The sequence below is a fragment of the Neltuma alba genome, unplaced genomic scaffold (assembly GCF_004799145.2).
Source record: "Neltuma alba isolate B1F8T4 unplaced genomic scaffold, ASM479914v2 tig00013076_pilon, whole genome shotgun sequence".
Lineage (NCBI taxonomy): Eukaryota > Viridiplantae > Streptophyta > Magnoliopsida > Fabales > Fabaceae > Neltuma > Neltuma alba.
In genome coordinates this window covers 14,364-38,356 of record NW_021637409.1, presented here as the reverse complement: position 1 = coordinate 38,356, position 23,993 = coordinate 14,364, and the positions used below count along the sequence as shown (strand labels likewise).

General features: G+C 36.4%; 4 protein-coding genes across 9 annotated transcripts; 1 reads left to right on the top strand and 3 right to left on the bottom strand.

The window, feature by feature from the left end:
• The first annotated feature begins 1,263 nt into the window (after window positions 1-1,263).
• Window positions 1,264-3,594, top strand: LOC114734091 (30S ribosomal protein S5, chloroplastic). The gene is made up of 2 exons (XM_028921598.1): window positions 1,264-2,009; window positions 3,149-3,594. Exons 1-2 carry the CDS (start codon window positions 1,333-1,335, stop codon window positions 3,396-3,398), a joined length of 927 nt encoding a protein of 308 aa, XP_028777431.1. The 5' UTR covers window positions 1,264-1,332; the 3' UTR covers window positions 3,399-3,594.
• Window positions 3,595-5,200: 1,606 nt separating this feature from the next.
• LOC114734116 (uncharacterized) lies at window positions 5,201-10,464 on the bottom strand. Its single transcript, XM_028921644.1, has 13 exons — window positions 10,459-10,464; window positions 10,248-10,323; window positions 9,854-9,966; window positions 9,543-9,773; window positions 9,085-9,151; window positions 8,617-8,717; window positions 8,332-8,520; window positions 7,684-7,822; window positions 7,332-7,441; window positions 7,090-7,239; window positions 6,449-6,604; window positions 5,362-5,478; window positions 5,201-5,221 (listed from the first exon to the last, which is right to left on the bottom strand). Exons 1-13 carry the CDS (start codon window positions 10,462-10,464, stop codon window positions 5,201-5,203), a joined length of 1,476 nt encoding a protein of 491 aa, XP_028777477.1.
• A 4,040-nt stretch (window positions 10,465-14,504) lies between these two features.
• LOC114734126 (uncharacterized) lies at window positions 14,505-16,731 on the bottom strand. The gene is made up of 3 exons (XM_028921662.1): window positions 16,530-16,731; window positions 16,249-16,406; window positions 14,505-14,988 (listed from the first exon to the last, which is right to left on the bottom strand). Exons 1-3 carry the CDS (start codon window positions 16,722-16,724, stop codon window positions 14,889-14,891), a joined length of 453 nt encoding a protein of 150 aa, XP_028777495.1. The 5' UTR covers window positions 16,725-16,731; the 3' UTR covers window positions 14,505-14,888.
• Window positions 16,732-17,830: 1,099 nt separating this feature from the next.
• Window positions 17,831-22,925, bottom strand: LOC114734115 (protein SMG7L). 6 transcript variants are annotated; one of them, XM_028921638.1, is made up of 8 exons: window positions 22,737-22,925; window positions 22,556-22,624; window positions 22,359-22,458; window positions 21,591-21,731; window positions 20,901-21,503; window positions 20,669-20,791; window positions 20,370-20,575; window positions 17,831-20,141 (listed from the first exon to the last, which is right to left on the bottom strand). In XM_028921638.1, the coding sequence occupies exons 4-8, from the start codon at window positions 21,636-21,638 to the stop codon at window positions 18,098-18,100; spliced, it is 3,024 nt and encodes a 1,007-aa protein (XP_028777471.1). In that variant the 5' UTR covers window positions 21,639-21,731; window positions 22,359-22,458; window positions 22,556-22,624; window positions 22,737-22,925; the 3' UTR covers window positions 17,831-18,097. The 6 variants fall into 6 exon arrangements, with proteins under 6 accessions (XP_028777471.1, XP_028777473.1, XP_028777470.1 ...); XM_028921640.1 differs by having other exon boundaries at window positions 22,345-22,458; window positions 22,556-22,925; XM_028921637.1 differs by having other exon boundaries at window positions 22,556-22,925.
• Between the last annotated feature and the right edge of the window lie 1,068 nt (window positions 22,926-23,993).

Here is a 23,993-nt window from a genome sequence, read left to right as displayed (position 1 = left end):
GATTCTTTTGTGGGGCTTGTCCCTTCGGTAGATATAAAAGTAATTAAAAGCCACTGTACAATTATTAAGCACAATTTTGTGCATGACCTCAATAACCACGTACGTTGAAGGATTAGTATAAGTAAACACTGCATTTTATGAGAAGCAGCCCAAAAACCGCAATGTCGTAAACTTGCTCATAAATCTGGGCTCCGATCGACGCAGTGTCCCAAAACATATATGAGCAGACTTAAAATGCTTAATCTTACCAACAAGTATTGGTCTAAGTGGAAGGAATTTAGACACCTTAAACATCATGTTCTGAGTTTAATTTTTAGAATGGTATGTATAGAACAAATACTGTTGGGAAGAGTTCCCATTACAGTGCTTGACAGTATCTGGAGAGATTAAGCTCTTACCGTTCAGGTGAGAGGATACTCTGTGCAATCCAAAAAAAATGCTTAATCTTCACAGCCTGAAAACTGAAGTGTCAGTGTTGCTTCGGTTGCTCATAAAGCTTCAGAATGAAAAATAAATAAAAGCCACACTTTAATACAGAAATAATTAAGGATATCATTTTCGTTTGGTTATGTACGAATCAATAATCATAACATTTCAACTCCAAGTATTCTCCCTTATAAGAAATGAATCATTTCATTTCCAAATAGCAATGTATATTATATAATACTTGCGCCGGAAAAACACTGCAAAATAGTAATTATTCCGTGAGTATGAATATAACACATTCTGATTTCAATTTTACTTACCATATCTCTATATCCACTCACAAATTAATTTGTTTAAAAAATAAAAGTAACACAAATGATTGATTTTGATGCTATTTATGAAGAATTTGCATCAGAGAATAATATGGAGGCGTGCATCAATGCAAGAATAAAAATTCAATCTCGTAATCTCTTTTTCTTTTAACCATATTCAGTAAATAATTACAGTATAGATAATCTAGTTTAATTATAAATAATTAACGAAAAAGTTTAAAAAAACTTCATCATCTGTGGCTCCAAATTTTTCTCTAACTATAAAAATGATATAGGCTTTTATTTTAATTCAAAATATTTTTTAATTAATTCTATTTTAAGCATACAAAAATGGGAGAATGATAAATAAAAACCATAAAACTTATAAAATCCTAAATCAGCATTAGTTCCAGTACTTTTATAGGGTTTGACAACTTGCAAATAATAATATATTTTTGTGAAAATAAAAAAGAAAAACGGAGCATCGTCGCGAAGCCAGTGAACTGCGACTAGTGCTGATCCATCGTCAAGCCTTGAGGATAAGCCTTACCTTTGGAATAACCCAAATCCTCTCTTCATTTGTGAGACTCCTTCCATGGCTGCATCTTCTGCAGCTCTCAATTCCCTTTCGTCTCTCTCCCTTCCCTCTTCTTCCCGCTTCTCTCTCCTCCCCACCACCAAATTCACCTTTTATATCCTTCCCAAAACCTCACAACCATTTCTCTCTACCTCCTCATCCCCCATTATCCCCAAACCCAAATCCAAGTCCTCCGACGACATCGACACCTCCTTCTTCGACAATGTAAGGCCAGAAGAAGACGTCGCCTTCAACCCTCCTGAACCTCCCGAAGGCTTCATTCCCCCTTCTCCCGTCGATGACGGTCCGATGGAGACCGAAGAGGAAATCGCCGCTGCTTATGAGGAGCTTTATGGACCTGCATACAGTGGTGTCTCTGTTCTGGGCAACGATGTGCATGTAATGGACTCTAAGATAAAAAAAGACACTGGGTTCGGCTCCAAGGGGAAGAAAGAGAAGGTTAAGGATGGTTTTGAAGAAAGGGTAGTACAGGTCAGAAGGGTGACCAAGGTTGTAAAAGGAGGAAAGCAGTTGCACTTCAGGGCAATTGTTGTTGTGGGTGACAAGAAAGGCCAAGTGGGCGTAGGAGTTGGGAAAGCAAAGGAGGTTATAGGAGCAGTTCAGAAATCTGCTGTAAATGCAAGGCGGAATATCATCACAGTGCCTATGACTAAGTACCTGACTTTCCCACATAGGTACGGTTGATTAAAATTCCTCCATTCTTGTCGTCCTTTTATACGTTGATTTCTATGGTGTTAAAGGCTTACAATGGCTATCTATGGATAATGAAGATTGATTTCTATGGTGTCGTCCTTTTGTTTCAATCACTGATGAATAGAAGTATATATGAACGTAAACTTGATTATCTCCAAGGCGTACTCGAAAGACTATGGACAGAGCGCTCTGCTTTTGTAAGAACGGTTGTTGAATTTTAAAATGGCTGCGCTGAACTTTGAGACTATTTGATCTAACCATGTCTATAAGCTGGAATTTCTGTCTGTACAATTTGACCAAGTTTATATATTAAATGCTAGTAATTCTGATGTGAAGTGCATCCTAGAAATCTTCTTCAACTCTATGTTCAGCTGTTTCAGTTGCTATCTCTGCCAGTCAGACTAAAAAATGAACTCCCAAATTTGTTGGTGTCATAGTTGTTCTGATGTTGCAAGTTGTATGAATGACCAGTGACCGCCATATGGTTTCCACTTTTTGTGGCAGAATTTCATACTTCATAGTGGATGGACAAATATCTCATACTTGCGCAGTTTAAGAAAATTTGTTTCATGTGTTTCGGAACTAAAGTATTCTTTGATGCTAAAAACAACAACATGGAGATTAGTTACATTCAGTTGCATAGCGCTGATATTTAAATAGCCCCAGTTAAGGCTGCGTAGCAAAGACATGTCAAATGCTGCTGAAACTCTTTGTTCCTCATTATAATTGGGCAAAAAATTGAAAGATGGTGGTCTTGTGATAGTGGCATACTTCATTCTTCCTGTTTGTTCTGTATAAAACTAAAGATTATTTTTCATAAAATATCCTCATGTCTGAGTTTCTGCTTGAATCTATGCATATAGAAGGTTATTGGGTTCCTTGGTCGATCTTAGCAATCTTTTTTCAATCCATAGAAGAAATGGAAGGTTGTGAATAGTAGCTCTGTGTAATCATATAGTTTTCAGCATATGGAGGCCTGTCAATGACTATGACATCCAGTAATTAGATTCTTTGACTTCACGTTCTACCATATTATGTGTATGGTTGTGCCACAAACTGTAATTTGTTATCTTTCTGCATGGCCTCTTGTAATTTGAGCTAGTAAAATGCATTGTTCCAGATCTGAGGGAGATTATGGAGCAGCAAAGGTGATGCTTAGACCTGCTTCACCTGGTACTGGAGTTATTGCTGGTGGATCTGTGAGAATTGTTCTAGAAATGGCAGGCGTTGAGAATGCTTTGGGAAAGCAACTAGGAAGCAATAACGCCCTCAACAATGCCAGAGCAACAGTTGTTGCTGTGCAGAAAATGAGGCAGTTCCGCGAAGTTGCTGAGGAGCGAGGTATCCCAATGGAAGAACTATGGAAATAATGGAATTCATGAAGTTGCTATTCTATGTGATTTTTATTTCATCCATCTGGGATATAGAAAGTGTCAAATTGAACCATTTTTTGTTGTGAAGTTCTCTAGGTTAATTATTTCATGGGAAAAAGAAAGGTAGTTGCTCCTTCAACTTGTATGAAAATTTGAGATATTTCGTGCTTGCCTATTGGCGTGTTTCAGAATTCACTTTTGCATCACCTGAACTTGTTCGCCTGCTTCCTGATGCCACAAATTTGAGTCTTCCTCAACATACTACACTTGTTTGAATTTCAAAACTACACACAGGAGATGTGGTTGGGAATCCCTCAATTCTCACAAGAAATATTTATTCCCTGATGTCTTAAGAAGTGCATCTAAGTGTTTTTTCACCTTTAAGCAGACACAGGCTTGTTGAAATTCTTAGGTTTATTTGATTCTTTTCTTTTCTTTTTTCGGTGGGGGGTTTGTTTTCTGGAAATCACGAAAGCACAATTCCAGAAAACTTCCTTGATAAACAAGGTCAAAAAGAGTTTACACTGCCCATCCATGTAATTTATAGGTTTAGCATCAGTACAAAAAAAATCTCATGGGCCTCTCTATTAAGTTGTAAGTAATGTTTGCCCTTTTTCTAATTCTATGCGATGTCCCCAATGGAATCTTCAACGAATTCCGAGATAGGCAGCAGGGAAGTAATTCCTACTTTACGAAAAGCCTCACAAATTGACACAATGTAGAGAGACATATAGAGTACTTATTTCCAAAGTTTCACAGTATGATCATGGCTAGCAGAGGCAACCATTTGATTTTCCGGTGAAGCATCTAATCCAGCGATTGCTTCCTTGTGAGCAGGATGAGTCCATATTTTACAGCCCTCGGTTGGAATCCAAAACTCCAGGGACTGCATTAATACGTGAAAAATGTCTCATCGGAATGTTTTCAATTTCTGCATAAAGAATTGTTTGGGAGGAAACGCATTTTCTTGCTCTCAAAATGGTACAGGTCTCAATCATTTGATTCATCTTATGTCTAAGCCGTTTAACTTATGGAAGTTGTTGACCCCCAGCCAGTTAATCTTCCATCGGTTAAAAATAGAAAACAAACAAAGCAAATATGCATGTTCCAGAGAACAAGTAGCCAAAAAAAAAAAAACTGATAAAATCAGAGACCAAGTAGATGAAGGGTTTATCTTTCGAAGATCATATTTCTTGATTCTTTAATATAAACAAGGCAAAGCTAGATTTCTATGCCATCATGATCCTCTGCCACAGAAGCCATACAATCAACCTCAAGTTAACATGCAATGTTTCAATACATATTTTAGAACCTCAGGTTCTGCTATTAAAACAAACGGTTTAAAACTCATTTTGCGAGTACAGAAATCAATCTTTGGCTTGTAGATTCCATTTACTTTAAAAGATACATTATCTGAAAGTGAAAAGAAATGGAAAAAAATAAATAAAACTGATGTGAGCATAATAGCATAAAGTAGCCAGCGACTTTTCTGATGACAGATTAAGAGTCATTATCGACACATCCAAGTAGTTTATGCTCTAGACAGGGAGCAACAGTTATTGGACAAACAAAAGAAAGGATGCAATCAACGTAATCTTATTAGCTAATGTAAGCGCAACACTTAATATGAATCACATAATGATAAAGTATTGCAGTGTTTACCTGATTGCAACCAATGATTAAGAGGTTATAATATGCGGGATGAAACAGGCACGATTGAAACTTGTTTCCATTTGAATGCAACACTTGTGTGCATTTTCCATCAGACGTAACGGACCACACACGTGCACTATCTTCACTTACAGAAGCAAGATAGTTTCCTGTTACGTCCCAACAAACGGAAATAACATCTTTGACATGTCCCTAGAAGGAAATATAAGTTAGTAAAATGATTGAGAGTTGCAAAACATATGAAAATTATGCTGAAGGAACTGTGATAAAATATAATAGGTGAACTTACCTTCAGCTTGTATATAAGTTTGTCACTCTCGATATCAATCACATTAATAATATTTCCTGCGCCAGCAGCCAAGAAGTTGGCAATTCGAGGCTGGAACCTGACTTGTTTGCTGCCTCCCTGCAGTTTATTATCATAAACAATTGAAAAGTGACTTCCAGCTATTATGGTGTGCATAAAGTTGTCTAATTCAGAAAGGATTTCACAATGTTCGGATACTGTTTTACTGTTCAGGTCCGTGCTTAATGCTATGATCATTTATTAAAATTTGCTTGGGAAGCCAGAATATTTCTAGACATATTTTCATCTTATGGTTAGTGTTAAAGAAAGGGATGTTCGGCCAAAAGAAAGTTAAAGAAAGGGTTGGATGTGAAAAATAGGCTACATAAATAGGGAACCAAGTTGTTTGTTGCTTTTGTAATCAACAGGAGAAAAATATAGTTCAGCTATTCTTTTATTGTTGCTTCTGTCAAGATATTTAGAAAGATTTTCTCATGAGGTGTAAAATTTATAGTGGCCCTCATTGTTGAACTAGATAAGTTAGCTGGTTATGTAGGAGAGGGAATGGGAAGAGATTTCTAGCAAGGGTTAGAAGAGTAGTACTAAGTACTAACAGCAACTATCTACTGGATTTGGTAAGAGAGAAATGCTACTATTTTTCAAAATTGTACCGTAGAAAACTGGAGATTGATAAGAAAAATAAGTTATAGTCTGATGTATAGATTTGCTAGTAGCCATTCAAAAAATTATAGTTCTAATTGTATTTTAACTTACTAGAATTAGCCATTAGGTTGTTTGTAGGAGAGTTTGTGCATGCAAGTTTACCTCTTTGGCAATAAAATCTTATTAACCCAAAATTTTTATTAAAATTGTAATAGAATTTAAGGTGTGGCTTCTTCATTAAATTCTGTTCATTAAACAAACGAAAGAAAAAGAACATTTTCATTTAGAAGTTTGGCAAAGTGAACTTCTCGGATAAAATCGATCATTGTCTAGCATTAGTCAAGACATTTGCAAAGACATCCATGCATAATAATTATGAAAGAAAAATGTCATGAAACTAATCTTCTTTCATACGGGGAAAACTAACCTTATTTATACGCACACAAACGCCTAGGTTGACATTCCATAACCGCATTATGCCATTGCTATCGCAGGAACAAAGAAGGTCCATCTTTCTTGGGTGGAAGTCCAATGACATTACTTGTTCAGCATGCCCAGGAAGGTCAAACAATGATTTGTTCGGCTATAATGTTAAAAAAAAAAAAAAATTATATTGACCAATTCTAAAGTGATCTCAAAATACACAAACTTAACTATGTTATATTGGTTCATATCAGTAAAATGCATGACGTGGGAAATTCATATCTGAAGTCACAAAACAAAATGTTTAGGCAGAGTGAAACAATTATTGTACAATTAAAGAAGAGCATCAGAAGGTGTCTTTAAAATCCAAATTAAGAAAAATATGACATAACTTAAACAGAAACGACTGCCAGATATATAATCAAAGCATAGAGCTTTCATTAAAGTGTTCATAAACTCAAATGCAGAGGATCGAGAATGTGGAAAGAAACAAAAGAAAAACAGAGAAGATACTTAACGTAGAACAGGAGGGGAAGGGAGGTAAAGTTTATCAATATTTTTAAACAATATGAAATGTGTGTGTACGTGTGGGTGGGCGCTCGCAGGAAATGCAACCAAGAGAACAATGATAAGTTAACAGCTTACTTTGGCCGCATCCCATATTTTTACAGTTTTATCAGCAGAAGATGTTGCAAATATGGTTGAACCTGGTCTGAACCGAACATCAGTAATGAGAAGTGAATGTGACTCTGAAGTACTAACACAATCAAAAGTTTCCATATTCCAAATAAAAACCTGTCATCAAAATTACAATCGGTCATGAACACACTACCAAGACATAGACAATGGATCAGAACTTGTGAGCTAAATTGGTTGCATCAAAACACCTTCTTCTCATGACCAGCACTTGCTAAAACCTTCCCATCAGACGAAAAATGGCAGGACAAAACTTTGCTTTTGCTTGAGTGAAGACAACCAACCTCTTCAAATGAAAATCCTGCCAGATTGGAAAAATGTGACAGGATAAACACTTATCCAAAATTATTGCAACTTGTAACATTCCAACATTTCACCACTTGATCATTGATCCCAAAAAAAAGAAAGAAACCAGCGACAGAGCAAAAGAATAATCTAGCAAAAGACAAAAATAAATCAAAATAATTTAATTTAAGATTAATCTCAGCACAACATTCAAATAAAGAGATCAACAGCTATATCATAGGTGCATAGATATACCACCTTTCCTCATATTACATGTCGCAAAAATAAGTTTCTGATTCCTGGAAGGTCCAGTTCTTTGATCGGCATGTTCATTCTCATCAAACAAAGGCACAATGATTTTATCTACAGGTCTACCATCTGCTGCATTCATACAGTCCTATCATTTGTAAAACATGGAAAGAAGAATTATCAGAAAATAGGAATACATTTAGAGAGTGTACTTATAAAATCAGAATTTCAACAAGGGGAATGCCTTTAAATGCATTCATTGAGTGTAGAAATGGAATAAGTAACTCCTAAATTCAATTTCTTGTTCTCAAAATTTTGGTTTTCATGGTTCTATCAAAACAAACATAAAATTGAAGCTAGTTGGTTTACCCTTTGTATGGATTATTATTCTTTAAAACATGTCAAAAAGCATAAGTCATGGCGTTTCCTCCCCGTTTACAAAAGCATTGAATTTTACAAGTTCAAACTAGCATCCAATAACTGCTATCAACTAGCAAAGGCTATAAACTACCTTTAAGTTCATGCAATTTCGTGTCATTGCAAGATCTTATCCCCCTTGCATCACAATGTCAAATCATTTTTCAGAATCAAATGGAAGAGGGAGACACCTTCAGAAATATTGACCAGTGAATACTAAAAGTCAATGAATCCACTAACCTGCCTATCTTTACAAAAATCAGTTTCAACCAGGGGAATTCTTGGATCTTGACTGTTGCACATAGAAGAGTTTCTAAGACATATGGATGTCTGACTCCTAGGTGTACATGCAAGTGCTTGCTGATTTTGTGTACCTAGCTCCTGAAATTGTTGCTGATAGTTTGGTGCTTGCAGAAGTGAAGTGAGTACCTGCTCCAGCGGTCCCGCCAGATCTTTGGTCAACAATGAGATAACACTAACTATGAACTTGTGCACTTAAAGAAACTATTAAAAAAAACTTGTTACATAATGGAATTTTTCTTCAAAAGGTCCCACAACATATACTGCATCACCTACATTTAAAGGATATCCATTTAGCGGCACCACATTGAGACCTTCATTAACTCCTGAAAAGATAATTAACCATTATGCCCATAGTAATGTAAGATAATCTGTTGAAGGGGAAAAAGAAGCAAACTGGAGGGAAGGACTTCTGTGCAAATACAGCAATGTCTCTTTCAAAGGAGTAGCAAACTATGAATGAGGCACACAGTAGAGTATCATTATTTCTATCTTTCTAAACATACAAAGAAATGTATTTTCTTCCCCCAAGGAGGAGGGGAGTAGGTGAAGTTTAACATGTTTTCAGAAGCCAGACAATGAAGAAAATGAGTTATGCCACGCAGCAAGTCTTTCCGGACTGGGAAAATTCAAGAACATGGATTCAGATTCAAGAAAAACTTGTTTGGTGTGGTCCAGTTGAAGGCCAAATACCTCTTTGTAATTTCCCCAGGGGGTCCGGGGGTATATTGCTGCTTAGCTGAATGCCAATTCCACTATCCTGCAAGCATCAACAAATTAGAGTTATTATGTAAAGTCCTATGATTGTAATATTCATTATGCTACTGCTATGTTGGACAATCGAATCAGACCTTTAAGAATGGATTATGGACCTACTTTCCAATATCTAGCTGTGAATGGATATCACGGTAAACAGAATTAAATTTAGTCATAAGAAAAAGGAAGTGAAGTGTCTTTAATCATCATTCAGTCAATACAGCATACGTGCTCTCATAAATCTAAAACAAAATGAATTCCTCATCAAATATTTGAAATTTTCATTTGTAAACCAACAATATAGGAGGATGAAGTAGAATAACAATATGGCTAGGGTCACTGTAGATCAAAAGGTTTCTTTTAAAAAAAAAAAAAGTGACTGTTCTTGACTGTACCACAAACTTCCGTCTCTTTGCATCGATAAGTTGTAAACTTGGATCAGAATCTTCAGCTAGATATCCGATACACTCTCTCTCGTAAACTTCCGGTGTTAACAAACAGGCAGCCGGTTGCTCCATCATCTTGTTAATGGCGGGGTCGATTTGAAGCAGTTGATGCCTCTGCTTAGATAGCTGAGGGATTCTAGGAGGGAGATTTCTTCTTCCATTATTGGTCTTTTGGAGAACCTGAAAATTGAAAGCATATTATTAGAACGCACCACCTTGCAGCTCAAGTTACGACCATCTGACAATGAGCATCACGTTACCACATCACTAGAGGCTTCTGGCCCAATGTCCTGATGCTTCAGACTCCTTGAGGTATACACGTCATAGAAAACAGACCACCATTCATGCAGGAATCCTTCTCGAGACTGAATCACTGATTACAAAATTTTATGCTTTTAGCCATATAACCAACTTACGGCAACAATTCCAAACCAACTAAGCAGAAACACTGAAAGTTGTAGGTTCACCGGAATGCCATGTATTACTAATAGGGCAAGTCCGTGAATCGGTAAAATATGCCAAGACGGATATTCGAAAGAAAAGGCCAGGTGAGGAATTACCTCATTCCAGAGATACCTACTTAGCTTTATAAATTCTTCAATGCAGAAGCAGAACAAAATCAACCAGGAAAACCCTTGAATAACATTGACGCACACTTGGCATCAATAACTTCTGTCCGGTGTTCACCATTCCCCTTCTCTTCATATAATCCAAAATGTACAGTTGAAGCCTACGAAACGGAATCAAAAGCAACTCAAAATTCAGCAATTTGAACCAAAAAAAACGCGGAGAGCAGAGTCAGAGAAGTGAGAACAGTAACCCATGAAAGCAAGAAAACAAAACGGTCTTATTTGAAGAACTATACCGACATTTTATCGGGGTCCCAGTGGAGAGACGAGGCCATGATCACCAACGAAAGCTGAAAAAGAAGAACAGTAAAGCAATTGAAAGCTGAAAGAAGAGCGAATGATATTGGGAGAATCAGAGAAGGAAGGCGAATGGGGTTTTCTAGGTGAAACGTAAGAACTAAGAAGAAAGAAGAGTGAGAGTGAGCCAAACGGCAAGGGACAGCGCCAGCGCCATGCAAAAGAATGCCTAAATAAAGGGAACAAGCAAACAAAATCGGTTTAAGAAATTAATAAGAGAGGGAGAGAGAAATGGCTGCAGAACAATAAATTCAAAATTATATATCATCAATGTCTTAATTCCAATAGTTCTTTTTCCCTCTCGTCACTCACTCGGTTAAAATATCATAAATATATAGCACTTACAGATAATTTGTATGGCATTATAATTTAATAAACCAAGTCTGGCAATGCTCAAATTTATCTCAATTGTATTAAATGTCAGAAAGTCAAATGAGGAACTAGTGTGTTTTTATGTGTCATATAGAGTTTAATAATTAAATATTATTATTCATAATTTGTAAATATTAATAAAAAATCAAATAAAGAAAATTAATATTTGTATTATCAATTTTAGTGTTGATGTTGATACAGTGGAAACGCTCAGCTAATATTTAAAATGTTTTAATTGTCATTGGCTTGGCTTGTAATGCTTCTTCATGTGAGCCCAGATCCGTACGGGGAGAAGTGTACGGCATGAGGGCCACGTGTCTCCTAGGTACTAATCTTTTAATTTTCGTACTTTTGGCAAAAAGATTTCTTTTAAAAAAAATAGTGACTATCATATAAATATCCGTACATAAAAGAAGTAACAAAATTTAGGACCATTTTGACTAATGCTGAAATGCCATGTCAGATCATGTTAATTTATTAATTTTTTTTATTTCATAAGGTTTAATAAAATTAATAACTCACTTTTTCTTCTTTTTATCATGAAAATGTAAGAGCACACCTCTCCAATCTTCCACTAAAAATTATTGTTCTTTTTTTATTTTTTATTTCTTTAATCCATTTCATTCTCATGCTTCCCAGAAGCATGGAAGCAGGGTGTCAGCAGATAAAGTATTCTTTCTAGATATAATTAGTTTTTCTTTGATTGCGTCGATTAAAAAAAATTAATTATCCTTATTTGACTTCACACAATATACATCTGGCATTAGTTTTACGTCCTATTTTAGATATAAAAATTAGATAATTAATTTATTTTGATCTCATTTATAAGAACTCAGTCATTTTTATTAACCTCATTAATTAATTTTTCCCCTAAAATTATGCCTATTTTGTCATAAAAATTCCACGTTACAAAGAAAATAAACTGAATTAAATGGAGGGATATTTTAGGAAAATTATGATAAAATATTGACATATTAATGACAAATAAATAAATAAATTATTTTTAAAAAAATTTGTATAAATTAGTCAATTATCAAATATAATTTTTTAGATAAATTGATTATTGAGTTTTGCTTTCTTTTAAGTGCATTAATTGCAGAGTTGACGTCAAAACTTAAAATTAACCCCCCGCATTAATGGCCTACATTAATCGCTCTTCTGGAGGGATTATTACAGTCTATCTTTTCCTCTCATCCTCATTTATTAAAATTTCTTTCTTCTCATTATCCAAAAAAAAAAAAAAAGGAATTCTTTTCTTCTCTTTTCCTTGTGAAACCAAACACAAAGTTGGGATTAATCTCATAAGGAAGCCACCGAACGAAAGGCCAAGCAAGAACCTCAAGAAACACAGTCAACGAAACTGAATGTCTTTAAAACATGCTGGTGATACTAATATATCTAAATTTAATATTTCACGCTGTTTGAAATTAATCCTATCAAATTTTTTTGTTTCCCTCGAAGGAAACAACTATTACTATTCAATGTTATTGAATAATTCAGGTTTAAGCTACATTGTATTCTAAGTAGAAAAGTTCTCTCTTAGGATAATTTTTTGTTTACAATACTTGAATTCAAAATTCTCTCTTTCGTAGTAATCTCATAGCCTGGTCATCTAAAAAGCAAGCCACAGTTGCACATTCGAGGCTGAGTACCGGAGCATGGCCTCTACTGTATGTGACAAAAGTTTTGTGGAGTAAATGTCTTTTGGAGTTAAATTTTTCCAGCATCCTTAAATATTTTGTCAAATATGTTAAATACCCTAAAATATTTTTAGTGTGTTCATCATCCTGAAATATTTTTTAGGTGCATCCAATATCTTAAAATATTTTGTGATGTAATTTTATTCTTAAAAGATTAAATTTTTTGAAAGCAGTTGTGCTTTTAAAGTATTATTTCATGAGCAGTTTTAATTCCATTATTAACTCCTTAAAAAGTTTGTTAAATAAATATATATTAAGCACCATAAAGTATTTTTTTCAGTATTTTTTAGAATGATGGATGCACCTAAAACATACTTCAAGGTGTTAGATGTATTAGAAAATATTTCAGGATACTAAACACTCTTAAAAAAATACTTTAAAGTATTATATGCGTCAAAAAATACTTTAGGACATGTCTTAACCCATGTCTTTGGCCAGAATTTTATGTTGTTCTGACTAGGCACTTAAGTGACAATTTTAGTATTGTCATGATGACAGCAAATTCAATTCTGCATGCCAGAATTAAGCACACTGAATTAGATCTTCATTTTGTCTCAGAAAGAGCAATAAAAAGGAGCTCCGGGTGCAACGCGCCCCAAGTGCTAATCAAGTAGTAGATGGACTGACCAAAGCTCTTTCACAGAGTTTATTTTCTAAGAGATATTTTAAGTCTAAGAGGCCGTCTAGAAGGGTAGTCAAATTGAGAGAAGATGTTGGAGCAAAATATCTAGCTCATGCTTAGCTACAACTCTACCATTCCGTCGTAACTTGCTTAATTCACTTAGATATGACTCGTGTGTACTAGGGGTGTTCAACACAAGCCCGTCCTAATCAGTCTGTTCTGGTCCTCGCCTGCCTTATAAGAACAGGACAGGCCCGTTCCGAAATTTTTCGAAACGGACAAAAAAAAGGTATCAGACGGATGGGACGCGAGATGAGATCGTTCCGTCCTGGTCCCTTTTATTTTTTTAATCATATTTATATAATGTCATTTTTTTTATATTTTTTTAAAATTTGAGACTATTGTATGAAACTATGGACCTATTTATTTAGAGCTTTTATATTTGTTGATAATTTGAGACTATTGATTATTAGAATTTCCAACAAGTTTTTATCGTGTTCAAAGCTTTTATTTAAAGTTTTTAATGGCTATTATATATAATATTTTGGGCTTTTGTTTAAGAGTATCCAAAGAAGTAAAAAAGAAAACGAAAAGATGTTTTTACAACGGCTAAGCCCAAAAAACTACCATTAGAAGAAAAAAAAATCAAATGTTATTGTATCCAACAACTCAAAAAAATTAAAAAAGATTATATCGGGATGTCCCGGTCCTGTCTCATTCTAATCGGGATTGGGATAACACCGGGACGGGACGAGACACGGGACAATTTTGTTGTCCCGTTACTGTTTATCGAAACGGGCCTGTCCCAGTCCCGATCCCGGTCCCGTGAGCAGCCCTAGAACTGTGTACAAATATCTATGGAAGAGATGTACTCTTCAGTGTTAATGAGACAATCCATTCACTTCTTCACTTCTCTTTCCATCACATGACAACAATTAACAAAATTTTGTTACAAATTTCCCATCAAGAGCTCGATGAGTTATGAGTCACCTCATTAACTAAAAACAACCTTTATTGACAACTTTCAACATTTTAGAAATGGGTGCACTACTGTAATTTGTACCCTCTATCATCTTCCTGATCTTACTGCCATTTACCAGCATCTCTATTATATTGATTAATCGCATTCCTTAATTGGTATAAAGCTGTGTCCTCCCATTCATTAATGGATTTCTTACTGCAGTTCGTTTGCTGCTCATAGTTCTTTTTTGTGACCTTGTCAAACTCAGTGGCTTAAGCTCAACTGTTCAAAAAAAGGGGGGGGGGCTCTGTGTGCGCGCCTGGACATATGTTTGGTTCCTCAGTCAAGAGAACTTTGGCTTAAATCTTGCATACATCAAATTGATGTAGAAGAGTGTGGCAGTATGGTTCCCCTGTGAAGGAAACAGCAAAAGATGGAGTTTAAGGATACAATGAATGTAATAATCAAACAGAATTTCAAGCATCATAAGAAGGAAGGCCCAGTTGATTGGGAGGGATGATACTGCTCCAGCTAGTTTGACTTTCTCATGCAATGCTGCAGGAATATTGACTGGCTGTTCGACTCATACAAAGAAGCAATTCATCAGAAACCCCTTCCCACAAACATGTCTCCATGAAATGCCCTCTAACTCACGTAAGCCTTCCAGCCTCAAATAATATCAAGTTGTTCTATTGTAATACCACAAGAAAATGCCTATTTGTTCTTTCTGCTTGTCTCTAGATTATCACTTTGCGCCAAGCCTATCTCACGCATTTGATGCTCAACAGAAACTAAACCAGTTTCTGCAAGAAACCTGAGGGAAAATGCATCAATCAACTTTATCAAGGCCACGATAATAAAAAGTGAATCTCTCTCTCTCTCTAGGAAACACAAAGAAGAAGAAGAAAGAAGTTCATCACATAGCATGCATGTCTTTATTTCAATTGATGTATGTTAGCGCAGGTTCGGAACTTGGAATTTGGGATGCATAAACATGAGTGCATATTATGACTAGCCAGCATTTGAAACTCATCAGGGTATGCAATTCAGGATCCAGATCTTTCAAGTCAATAAATATCTCTAAACACCTGGTCGAGAATTAAAAAATGCTAAATTCCAAATAATCAACAATCAATTCCATGAATACTATTGCTCATGGTAACTGAGCCCCCCAAAAAAGGTTACCCAAAAATATCTATGCTATTGTTAACATAAATAAATATCAACAAAATCACCATCAACAGCCATGATGCTGAATCCCAGGTTCAGACGGATGAGTTCCTTCTACTTCTGTACCAAGAATTTTAGCTACACGACTAAGAACACCCACAGAAGCAAAAAACACCTATGGGAATGAAAATCAAGGTAGATTAACTTCGTGAGGTCGAATTTCAAACATGATAGCCACAACAAGTGGGCCATCGCACAAATGTCAAGGGCCTGGCTTATTATAAATTTTTCCAAATGATCCCTGCTGAAATGTGCAAGTGTTTAGCCGAAGAAAGTGTGCCATGGCTAACTAAACTATTTAATGAGATTTTATCGTCCAAGAAAATACCTAATGAATGAAGGAGAAACACTTTAGTTCTTATTCACATAAATAAAGGACATATACAGAATTGTGCCAACCATTACAGAAGGATAAGTTTATCGTCCATAAAATGAAATTGTGAGAAAGAGTGTGACCGCAGGGTACAACTTTTTAAGTACCTCATGAGTTCATATTATTCTCAGTCCCCTACTCCACCAGCACAAGTGCATAAACAAATTACTACCGACAACATGTACTTTGTATCTCAAAATATCCGAACCAGCCCAGCAGAAGCTATCAATTCCACCTGTTTGTAATTGGCCTAGTTTCAGACAATACTAAAAGGTCCAATCTGTATTCACTAATGTCATAGAACTCTGGCAATCCCATAGATAACAAATATGTGTTAAAAGAAAATGGAATCCAACATGATGCATTGATTCAAAGAGCTAAAATCCCAGGTTCAGTAGGTATCAAGCCCAACAAGGAGAACCATATTGAGATAGATTTGTTGGTTTTCAGATAAGGATCATAGAACCGTACCAGGTAAGAAGTAAGAAGAGGGAGACACAGATTAAAACAAGGAACGCAACATGAAGCATCAAGGACGAATCACTTGAAGAGAATGCTAAGCCCAGCATCACAGCCAGACACAGACCCAGCATTAAAAAAGTCGACTTTAATGTAACCCATGTAGGACCCTGAAACAAGAAAAGGGAAAAGATCAAAAACCCCTCACAAATTCAAAAGAGCAAACACAAACAAAAGTTACAAGCAGGCAAAACAGCTGAAACTTCATAACGAGAACAAATGAAAGCACGGACGTTTACACCAGGAGCTAGAGCACCAAGGAGAACTGCTTTGGCGGACGAAACGTCCCCCTTATCGGATTCTATGCTGTCCATCTTGCAATCAGAGATCGGAAATTGCGATTGCCCCGCAAAGAAGACTGCGGAGAGTTGGAGATCGATGGTAGTTTCCAATTTTTGTAACAATTTTTCAAAAACCATAATTGTCATTTTTCCTTTTCTTTATTTGATAAATTATCATATTGGGGCAGGCTCAAGAGATTGTGGGTGACAAGTAAAAGGCCGCAATAGAGCACGTATTATTTCGGGCTATATGGCATTGGCCTGTGGAATCGGAAAATTTAGAGGCAGCAATGTAGGCCGACAATCGCCAAAGAATTTTCAATTTTTCATGTAATAATTAGTATATTTGACGTCATACATGAAAAAAAAAAACTTTAGATACTTATAGAATATACAACATTGTCTGTACTCTACCCGGTAAATCAAGAAAAGAAGATTTTATTTTTCATCCTATTTTCATTCTCTCTCTCTCTCCCCCCCCCCCCAATCAAAGCCGATTTTATTGATTTGGGGTCAATTTATTTGGCCTGTAGAATGAAGATACCATGGTATTTCCCAAGAATTTATCTCATGTATATATGATTGAAATTTTAAAGAATCTCGCCATATTGATATGTTCTTTTATTTTTTTTTTGTTGAGTGTTTTATTTTTTTTTTTTGGCCCTCCTTACCACACCTTTATCATATCTCAAGACTCAAGATAACAATACTACCTCCAATCTTTAATATAAAATCTCGTTTGACTTTTATTTTAGTTCTAAATGTAAGCCCTCAATCCATTTTGTCTCTCATATTTATGCATTTTTTTAAAGATAGTCCTTCTAACTATAGTAGTTCCAACCAATATATTTTTAAAAAAGACACCTATTTATTACAAATAATTAAGTTAACTTCTTTTCTTAATCTCTTTAAATTAGTCAACCAGCTCTTATAATTAGGACCGGAAGTAGTACATAGCAAAATGTAACCCACGTGAGTTAAGGTGTGTAATTTGAAAGTATAATTTCTGGTCTAAAAGGAAAAATTTAAAGTAAAATTGGTAATCAATTACGCAACAAATTAACAGTATTAAATTTAAATTTGGAGGGGGAAAAAAAACACATTCTCGTTAGGGAGAAAACCAGTTCTAGAAAGGACACATATTTGGCACCTAATCATGCAATGCCGGCGACTCCGAGAGATGAGGGACGGCTTCCCCGGAGATGACATAACCCTGAAAAACAAGCGAACCAAAAAGAAAAAAGAAAAAGAAGGATACCCTACACCATGCCATACCTTGAGCTTTCTTGCGAAACTAACGTTCACTATTGAGTGTGAATGTACATGAAGGAGGATGAATTCTGAAGGTTCTTGCGCACTTTATCTAAAAGTGAAAACTGAAACATCTACATACATTTTTTTTTTTGACCGGAAAAACATCTACATACATTACAGTTTGATGTTCTCTGATGTTGAAGTAAAAGCAAAGTAAGGTTTACAGTCTTCAAGTGATCAAACTAAAACTCTCATGACCGGAGTTTCTAATTTCCCATGAACGTAGGCTCTCTGAGGGTAGGATCTCGCTGGATTCGCCATTCCTTCTCCTTAAGGAATTCTATCAGAGGCTGAGGCTCATTTCTCACAGCACCACACCCATAAGGACTTGCTCTTTGGAAATTGTTAAAGGGACTGCTCATCTGTTCGCCTTGTTGCCCCATAGCAGAAGCAAAACTTGGCAGCAATGTTGATGGTGGCGCTGGGGGCTCCATGTATGTGTACTGTTTAGGCGTTAAAGGATTTCCCCATCTATCAAACTGAGCAAACCTGTAAGGGTCATGATAAAGGAAGTTCTCAGGATTTCTAGAGACATTGTAGTGGGTAGGCTGCATGAGATTATTGGCCCTCTCATGGCTATAATTCTCTCTATACCAACGCAACCATTCTGAAGATGTCATTCTGCGAGTCGGTGCATATCCACTTGCGAATGCTGGATAAGAAGGATCATAACCAACTGGTCCATAAGTAGGACTTAAATCTGCATAGCCACTAATTGGAGGTGATGGAATATTTGGCATCAATGGAGTAGACCCACTAGATTGTATGTCAGCAAACCAAGCAGCATTTTCTGGCAACAATGGAGCAGAAGGAACTGGATTGGAATACGTAGGAGAAGATGGATGGAAGTTTGGAGATTGATTCGATGAAGTACTGATGGAGGAATCCTTGGATCCATTGATGGAAAGACCAGCCAGGGATGCAGATGTTAATTCCTGAATAGGCTCCAATCTGTGCTCACTAATATCATTTGTCCCTTTGTCTCTATTGTTGTTGCTAAAGCTTCCTCTATCTAGGACCCACGCATTGAGTGATGGAGGGCCAGCAGAGATTGGGCCTCGAGGGGAACTGTGGCCACTTGATTCCTTCATTGAAGTTTCTGCTTGTGTGAACGCTTTGTTGCTCCTGAAATTTTCGATATCAGCATGAAATCCCATGGGATTACTGAGAGTTTGGTTTTGAGCCATGAGTAGTGATGTAGCACGGCGCAAACAATCATCAGAATGTAGGCTGTGATCATCCTTGTCTTTTGGTGATGTCCGATCATTTGTAGGAACAGAAGGGTATGAAGGTGCTGAATTATATCTTGCGAGGGGTCTGAAGAGTATAATTTCTTCTTCTTCCACCGCAGCAAGTTTCCCATTGGTACTGGAATTACCTGGTTCATTGCTTGTCGTGGGTTTGCCACGTACCTCCTCATCTCTATGATTTTGCCGATCAGACTCTTCCACTTTTTTACTATTGCAATCAGACTCCATATTTCCTGTATCCTTCTTTACATCACTATCATCTAATCTACCCACATGAAACTTTGTTCCTAATTCATCACATAAGATCCTCGTTTGCAAGTCACTTGATCTGCCTGTAATTTTCATTGCTGCATTTCTGATGCGCAGAGTGCGCAGTTCAATGCCACTTTCAAAATTGTCTATGTGCTCCCAATTACCAGAAAAATCTAATGAGACATGCACGCATGCTGCAGGGGAAAAGCCCCTCAATTCATAATCTTCCCACAGAGGGGCTTTATCTAAAAATTTCGTGGTCTCCCTTCCATTGGTGCTAAGTTGGTTTCGAAGATCAAGAAGCATTCCGAAAAAGTAAGACATTGCACCCTTACTCTTTTCATCAGTTGCATATACTTCTAGTGAATCACGCATGCTTGCAGTCCATTCCACAAAAACATGTACAGATGGCAGTAAGGGACAAGAATGCAATGGATTAGACTTTAGGCATCTTTCAACAAAACGTCCCATGAAACTGAAGGCAGCACATAATGCCAACTGTATCAGCACCGGAAACTGTCTTTCATTTCCGTCTTTTGGTTCATTCTTCATTAGGGGCTCAACTAGATGGTTTAGGACGAAGATGAGTACTGCAGCTACTTGTATGGCTCGGAAGGGACCTCTTCTGGCTAAATTTACTTGTTCATAGGACTCTAACAGGGTCTTTAGTTCTATATCTCCTAGCTCCAACAGTCTATCCAACTCTCTGATAGTAGAAGCCAAGACCATTGGGAATTCGTCAAAACTGCTACATTATTAAAAATGCACAAAGTAAGGCAATTAGAAACCTTACGCAGCAAAACTTTTCAATAATTCTCATCACAATTATTTCTAAACTGCGGATAGTGTCTGAGGATACCATAATTAATAAATATGCATGACTGGAATTCACAACAAAGTGGTAAAATTTAAGTTAAAATGATGGACATAATGCCAAGAAAACTCTCGGACAAAATAAATTGAATCCTAAATGTACCTTGATTTTATGAAGAAGAAGCCTATTGTTCTGACCATAAATGACCATAACTTTGTGTCTGTAACGTGATTACTTTGGCCTTTGAACATATTATTTAGGCCATCACCTTTAGGCCGGGCTTTAGTCTGATCACTGCTGTCAGAAGGTTTTGAGAAATCAATGCTGCTGGCTTCACTGGAAACATAAGGCAGATCAAATGACCTGTTCTGCAAAATTTTAAGAGACACATGAGGTGATGGCCCAGAAACATAAATCATATGGATAGGCACAGTTCATTAAGAGCCTCAAGATCATCTTACCTTTTCAAACAATAAACTAAGATTGTTCCAGGCATCAGGAAAAGGTTCCTTAACAGCTAAACTCCGGATGCAGTGGTAAAGAGCAAGAAATTCATCACCAATATATGTTGCCAATACAGCCAACTGCAAATGAACACAGTTACTGGTGTAGGAACAAAGTAGATGACAAAAAATGTTCTCTTCTTATAACACATTTAAATGTACAATGCAATGGACTATGTGATAAGAGTACCTGATTATGAGGATTTCCACTATCTGGCCAAATCCTTGTTGCTTCCAAATAATGGGTGGCAGCAACTGACCAGTTATGAGTATGAATATCAGGATTTTCACATTGTTGTTCATACCTAGCAAGATCGCCCATACAAACTAAACAGCGATGGCATAAATATTGACATTTCAGCATGGCATCTGGTTCAATTGAACTAGAGATACAACCCTTTTTATAAAACAAAGCATCTTCTGAGACTCCATAGTGTTCTCTGAGTTTTACAATCAGATTTTGGTAAAACTCAATAGCTTCTGACAGAAATGACTTGAATGCATTTAGATGAATGTCAGTGTTTCTCAGCACAGAATCATTTTGCGCTGCTCCTGATTTTGTGTTCTCTGCATTACCAGATCCCCTCTTTATCCTTTTGCGAAATTCATCAATGTGCTTGTAGTGAAGTTTCCACAAAGAATATTCAACATCTTGGAGTTCAGAAAGCGTGTGATTATTCAGGATTGTTCTCTCATAACTAGAACGGACTTTCTGGTACAATTCTTGTGTATCATTGTGCAATAGGCCTTTAGAATGGATCAACGCCCACAATTGCTTTTCTGTATTCCCAATCTGATCATACCATAGTATCAAGTTTTAGAGTATCGAAAAAGGGAATTTTTCATAGAACTAAAACAGAATAAAATTTTCAGAAAATACCTCCAAGAGAATCTGTTTTCCAGAAGGAATGGATGGAGTAGTAGTCATAGTGCTCTACAATTGATGCATACGATTGGCACAAAATGCAGCAACTGCTGACCTACTTCTATGTCGGTGCAATTCTTAAGACAATGGCTGCAGCTTAAAAAACGACAAGAAAACCGTTAAGTGTGAATATAAAACTGTGGCGGCATAACAATTTGGAATAACTGAGCATTTGCAGAAGATCAAAAACAATTTCAACTCAACAATCTACGCGATTATTACTAGTTTTGCAACCATATCTCGTACGAATCAACATAAACAAGTATAGGCGCTGAATTGTATGCCTTCAAATTCCATGTAGGTGCTGAATTATCAGACTACCTTGACAAGATAGAAACACCATAATCATAAACAAAAGAATGACGTGAAAATGCACGATTTTTCTCAACTGTTCCCATCTGTGATTTTGAAAACGTATGAAGCACAACTTGAGCGAGGGCGAGAAATTCAGCATCTAACTACAGAGGAAAGTGACAATTTGACTACAATTTGAGAACACAGGTGACCGTAATCCTGCGAAAATACATTCATGGAAACGTGCTCCCGAAATAAGAACAGAAAGGAACAAATTTGAGAACCTTGGTGACCATCATCGTCATCATCATGAAAGGAGATGGACAAACCAAGTAAGACTGTGCAAAATTAAGTTTGAGAAAAGGAAAAGACAGATAGAGAAGAAGAATCAGCTGGATAAGAGGTTTCAGGTAACTGAAATATGCTCACGTGAGACTCAAAAATCAGAGTCGAAGTCGTTAAAATTGGACGGCCAGCACAACGAACGGCAAGACTCACTGAAGAGAGCCCACGACAAGGAAGGAAGACCCTGAAGCACAGATTTTTACTCTGATCAAAGGTCAAAAAGAAAAAGAATAGCTCCTAGAAAGTGAAAGAAAAAAGGAGTAGGAGGGAAAAAAGATTACCTAATCACTGGATAACAAACTTGTATTAACAATTCCGAAGCACCCAATATTTGAGCTAGAAGCTGAGCCCTGATTATTCAATTAGAAGCATACACACAAGTAGATATAGAGAGAGAGGGGAGGAGGAAGGAAAGTAAAAGAAGAATAAGGCCACATATACTGTTTCAGTTGTGAAACGGACAAAGCAAAAGGTGCGCTGATGATGAGATTCCTGAATTCGATACAACCATATCTGCAGTCCTCAACCAATTCCTTCTCGTTTTGTTCGGTTTCTTTTCCATTAAATTAAGTTCCAAGCAGAGAATTTTCCAAACACAAGTAAAGCTCAAATTTTCAAAGGATCACATTTTCGATTCTCTTAAATTCTTGGGTGCTTGGCAAAATAGAGTATATATAATTAGAAAATAGCCGGTGATGATATTTTGTTATTATAATAAAATCCTGAAAATGGAGAATGATTAAATGGAAGTAGCTTCTCATCATCTACTTCTTTGACTCATAAATATATGTACAAGGGAGATATCACTTGTCAAGCAAGGCAGAGGCCGTCTTTTTCATAGGGTCCTATCCATTGCATTATGAAGGGACACTCGGATTAATGAATCATCGCCATCTACGCTTGAGCAATGAGTGTGACCATTCTCTTCCTTCTACAATCAAACCTCTATTATATAATCACTATGCCCCTTTCCAATTTTTCTTTTTAATTTATAAAGGCATGCTTCTGCAAGGTAACTCTAGGAAGTTAGTTAATATATACTGAACATAATATGTTTTTAATCACCCTCTAACCTTGAACTTCTATTGTTATATGTAATATTGATATTTAAAATTTTTTAATGATGATAACTAGATTTTAAAAAAAAAACAGAGAGAGATTGTTTTATTAATTCACTAATGATTGATCTAACAACCGTTTAAATGAGAGGTCAATTTGGGAGCAAGATAAGAAGCTGCCAAGGGTTGGGATGTGGAAAAAGCTAACCGTACAAGTGTCTGTAGTGTTGTGGATGGCGGAGGGTCGCTAGAATGTGGTGGATGGACGGAATTATAAAGAGGCGGCATGTGAATATTTTGAAGGCTCCACGAAACTTCCAAAGATTTTTCCTGTCTTCTTCCTCTGAAATCTCAAGCTGACTCGTAAATATTAGGCACCACTCGTTTATGTCTGAATCCCCACTTCTTTTTGTCCCTTTCACGTTTCAATTTCTTGTTTTCTTCCTTATTTTTTGGGAAGTATGATCGTAAATCATGATTCTACACGAACTTACTGTTCCTCACTAATCACTGGTCATGATGCTCGTATGATTCTAAAGCTCTAGGAAGTCATTAATTAATAAAACATACAAATCTTAATTAATACTATCTCAAATCCGTAATACTACCTCCGGTCCTTATTATAAGACCCTGTTTGACTTTTTGTTTGGTCCTAATTATA

Coding starts and splice junctions, on each gene's coding strand:
- LOC114734115 (XM_028921640.1), bottom strand. CDS start 21,638: ATGACTACTACTCCATCCATTCCTTCTGGAAAACAGATTCTCTTGGAG. Junction 20,792..20,900: donor GTGGAAATCCTCATAATCAG/GTACTCTTATCA, acceptor GTTCATTTGCAG/TTGGCTGTATTGGCAACATA. Junction 20,142..20,369: donor TTCTTCTTCATAAAATCAAG/GTACATTTAGGA, acceptor TTAATAATGTAG/CAGTTTTGACGAATTCCCAA.
- LOC114734091 (XM_028921598.1), top strand. CDS start 1,333: ATGGCTGCATCTTCTGCAGCTCTCAATTCCCTTTCGTCTCTCTCCCTT. Junction 2,010..3,148: donor TACCTGACTTTCCCACATAG/GTACGGTTGATT, acceptor GCATTGTTCCAG/ATCTGAGGGAGATTATGGAG.
- LOC114734126 (XM_028921662.1), bottom strand. CDS start 16,724: ATGACAATTATGGTTTTTGAAAAATTGTTACAAAAATTGGAAACTACC. Junction 16,407..16,529: donor CTCTAGCTCCTGGTGTAAAC/GTCCGTGCTTTC, acceptor TTCTTGTTTCAG/GGTCCTACATGGGTTACATT. Junction 14,989..16,248: donor CTCTTCTTACTTCTTACCTG/GTACGGTTCTAT, acceptor ATTTTCCCTCAG/GTTTCTTGCAGAAACTGGTT.
- LOC114734116 (XM_028921644.1), bottom strand. Junction 8,521..8,616: donor TTGAAGAAAAATTCCATTAT/GTAACAAGTTTT, acceptor CCGCTGGAGCAG/GTACTCACTTCACTTCTGCA. Junction 5,479..6,448: donor TTTGTGTGCGTATAAATAAG/GTTAGTTTTCCC, acceptor AATAAACTGCAG/GGAGGCAGCAAACAAGTCAG.